Source organism: Littorina saxatilis, linkage group LG8 (assembly GCF_037325665.1).
Source record: "Littorina saxatilis isolate snail1 linkage group LG8, US_GU_Lsax_2.0, whole genome shotgun sequence".
NCBI classification, from domain to species: Eukaryota; Metazoa; Mollusca; class Gastropoda; order Littorinimorpha; family Littorinidae; genus Littorina; species Littorina saxatilis.
Genome location: NC_090252.1, coordinates 58,300,317 through 58,302,816, shown reverse-complemented (window position 1 = coordinate 58,302,816; position 2,500 = coordinate 58,300,317). Strand labels below are relative to the sequence as shown.

Genomic DNA, 2,500 nt, shown 5'->3' with positions numbered 1-2,500 from the left:
CTGTACGCTATGTACGTCACACAGCGGGGAGAGACGGTCACAGTGGAGATGAACCAGGCGACTGTCAGGCGTGTGGGGCTGAGCTTGCTTCACTCCTGTGTACTGATCTCCGTGTTGGTGTTACTACAGGTGTGTGTATGTGTATGTGTGTGTGTGTGTGTGTGTGTATGTGTGTGTGTTTGCGTGTGTGTTTGCGTGTTTATGCATGTGAGTTTGTGTGTTTAAGTGTGTGTGTGTGTGTGTGTGTGTGTATATGTGTGTGTGTGTGTGTGTGCGTGTGTGGGTGTGGTTGTGTGCGTATGTGTGTGTGTGTGGGTGTGGTTACGTTTGTGCAGGGGCGGACGAGGGGGGGGGCACAGGGGGCACGTGCCCCCCCCCCAAGAAAAAAAGAAGAAAAAAAAAGAAGAAGAAAAAAAAAAAGATTTTTCTATGCTGATTCTATGACCATTTCTAAGTTCAAATGGCACCAAATGGCACCATTTTGCTTCTTTGGGCAAAAATTTTTTCCGGGGGGGCATGCCCCCGGACCCCCCTAGCAAATTCGGGCGCTCTGCGCCCATCACATTCACTTTCAATTCAAAGTGCCCCCCCCCTTACAAAGCAACTGATCCGCCCCTGTTGTGCGTATGTGCGTGTGTGTGTGTATGTGTGTTTGTGTGAGTGTGTGTGCTTGTGTGTGTGTGTAATCGTTGTCTTTAGTGTGCGTGACCATGTGTGTGTGAGGGTGAGTGTGTGTGTGTGTTTGTGTGTGTGTGTGGATGAGTGTGTGTGTGTTTGTGTGAGTGTATGTGTGTGTGTGTACATACATGTGTGTGCGTGTGTGTGTCTGTGTGTGTGTGTGCGCGCGCGTGTGTGTGTGTGTGTGTGTGTGCGTTGTATGTGTGTGTGTGTGTGTGTGTGTGTGTGTGTGTGTGTGTGCATGTGCACTTCTGTTTATGCGTGTGTATGTGTTTGTCAGAGTGTCTGTATGTTTTAGTGTGTGCGTGCTTGTCAGTCACAGTGTGTCTGTATGTCCCAGGTCCCCGCACAGGCAGCACGGCGGTCAGCCCTCAGCCCCTGAGGTACAGAGACGCTCTGGTCGTGTCACGCTACCCCTGGACTGACGACGTGACGGATGAGACCGGTAAGGTGGTCCGACCTGCCAGCGGCTTTGTGCGAGGATTACGTCAAGGCGGCGTCCCTGTGCGAGTGGTGAGGAGTGATGACGTCACAGCCATAGCAGAGATGGCGGTGATGGGGGGTGATGACGATGTCGTCGTGGCGAACATGGACGTTGTTGCTGGACTGGAGAGACCTGTGGTGGTAGTGGTGGGAGGGTTAATCCCTGAATATTTGGATGAGATACGATTCAGCGTAGTGTCGCGATGCACTTCACAGCTTGTTTTGGTCAAAAAGGATAGTCCTTGAAATCCCCCTTATCTATGTCTGTCTTGAAGTATATTTCTCTCTCTCACGCACAAACAGACTACACCTTTCTATATTTCTCTCCTTCTGCATGTTGTTTACACATAGCACAACCAAACACGCGGAGGAAGTAATCCGTCATTTGAAAAGAATCCATGTGTTATTTTGAAGGAACGAAACTATGCTTTAGTGGGATGAGAGCGTGTGGTTATTGTGTATTAATTACCCATTGCATTGCAACCTGGGTGGATTAGATCTACATTCTTGTCAAATGTTCCATAGAACTTTTCAATTTCATAAAACTAAGTTATGGGATGTGATCGCAGACAGAATACGCTTTGCTCAAGTCTAACGGTTAACACAATTTTGAGACTAACCGACTAACACGAAAAAGTAAGTATCACAGAATACGCTTTGCTCAAGTCTAATGATTAACACCATTGTGAGACTAACAGATATTCGCAAGTTGACGTCGACGTTGTCTTTGTCAAAGAATGAAACAACAATACAAGCTAGAAAAAGGGGTCATAACTTGTACCCCTTCACTAACTTCACAACCCTATCAACAATAGGTACAATCACAAATCGGAGCGTTATTTGTTGTGTGCTATTCGGGATGGATGTATTATGAACTCTCATTGTTGTTAATGGGTTAAAGTTGGAGATTGTTCCGATCCCCAGTGTCAAATTATGTGTAGACCTGCTAGTGCTGTAACACTCAATCGTGTGTACATATACACAATCCCTCTTGTTAGAATTCGGAGGGTTTCAGAAACATTAAAATACCCAGCATTCATTCCCCGAAATGGGAGTATTACTACCTACATGTCAGTAAACACACGTACAAACCTGCTCATGCCCATAAATGTGCGTGGCAGTTGCAGTTAAGAAAAGAACAAGAACAAGAAAAGAAGAAGAAGAAGAACAAGAGGAAGAACAAGAACAAGAAGAACAAGAACAAGAACACGAAAAGAAGAAGAAGAACAAGACGAAGAAGAAAATCCGAGAACAACAAGAACAACAAGAAGGACTAGAACACTAACAATAATTACTGATTGACCTTTGCTTTGAGTACGTTTTGATAAAACAGTCATTC

General features: G+C 45.7%; 1 protein-coding gene across 1 annotated transcript in view; it reads left to right on the top strand.

Moving 5' to 3' along the window:
- The window catches only part of LOC138973952 (uncharacterized), a 38,921-nt gene that overhangs the window by 36,263 nt on the left and 158 nt on the right, over window positions 1-2,500 (top strand). The window contains exons 6-7 of the mRNA XM_070346651.1: window positions 1-129; window positions 1,019-2,500. The exon at window positions 1-129 is cut by the window's left edge and continues 245 nt beyond it; the exon at window positions 1,019-2,500 is cut by the window's right edge and continues 158 nt beyond it. Of these exons, the coding sequence (XP_070202752.1) occupies window positions 1-129; window positions 1,019-1,407 (518 nt within the window). The 3' untranslated portion in view covers window positions 1,408-2,500. The remainder of the gene's footprint in view (window positions 130-1,018) is intronic.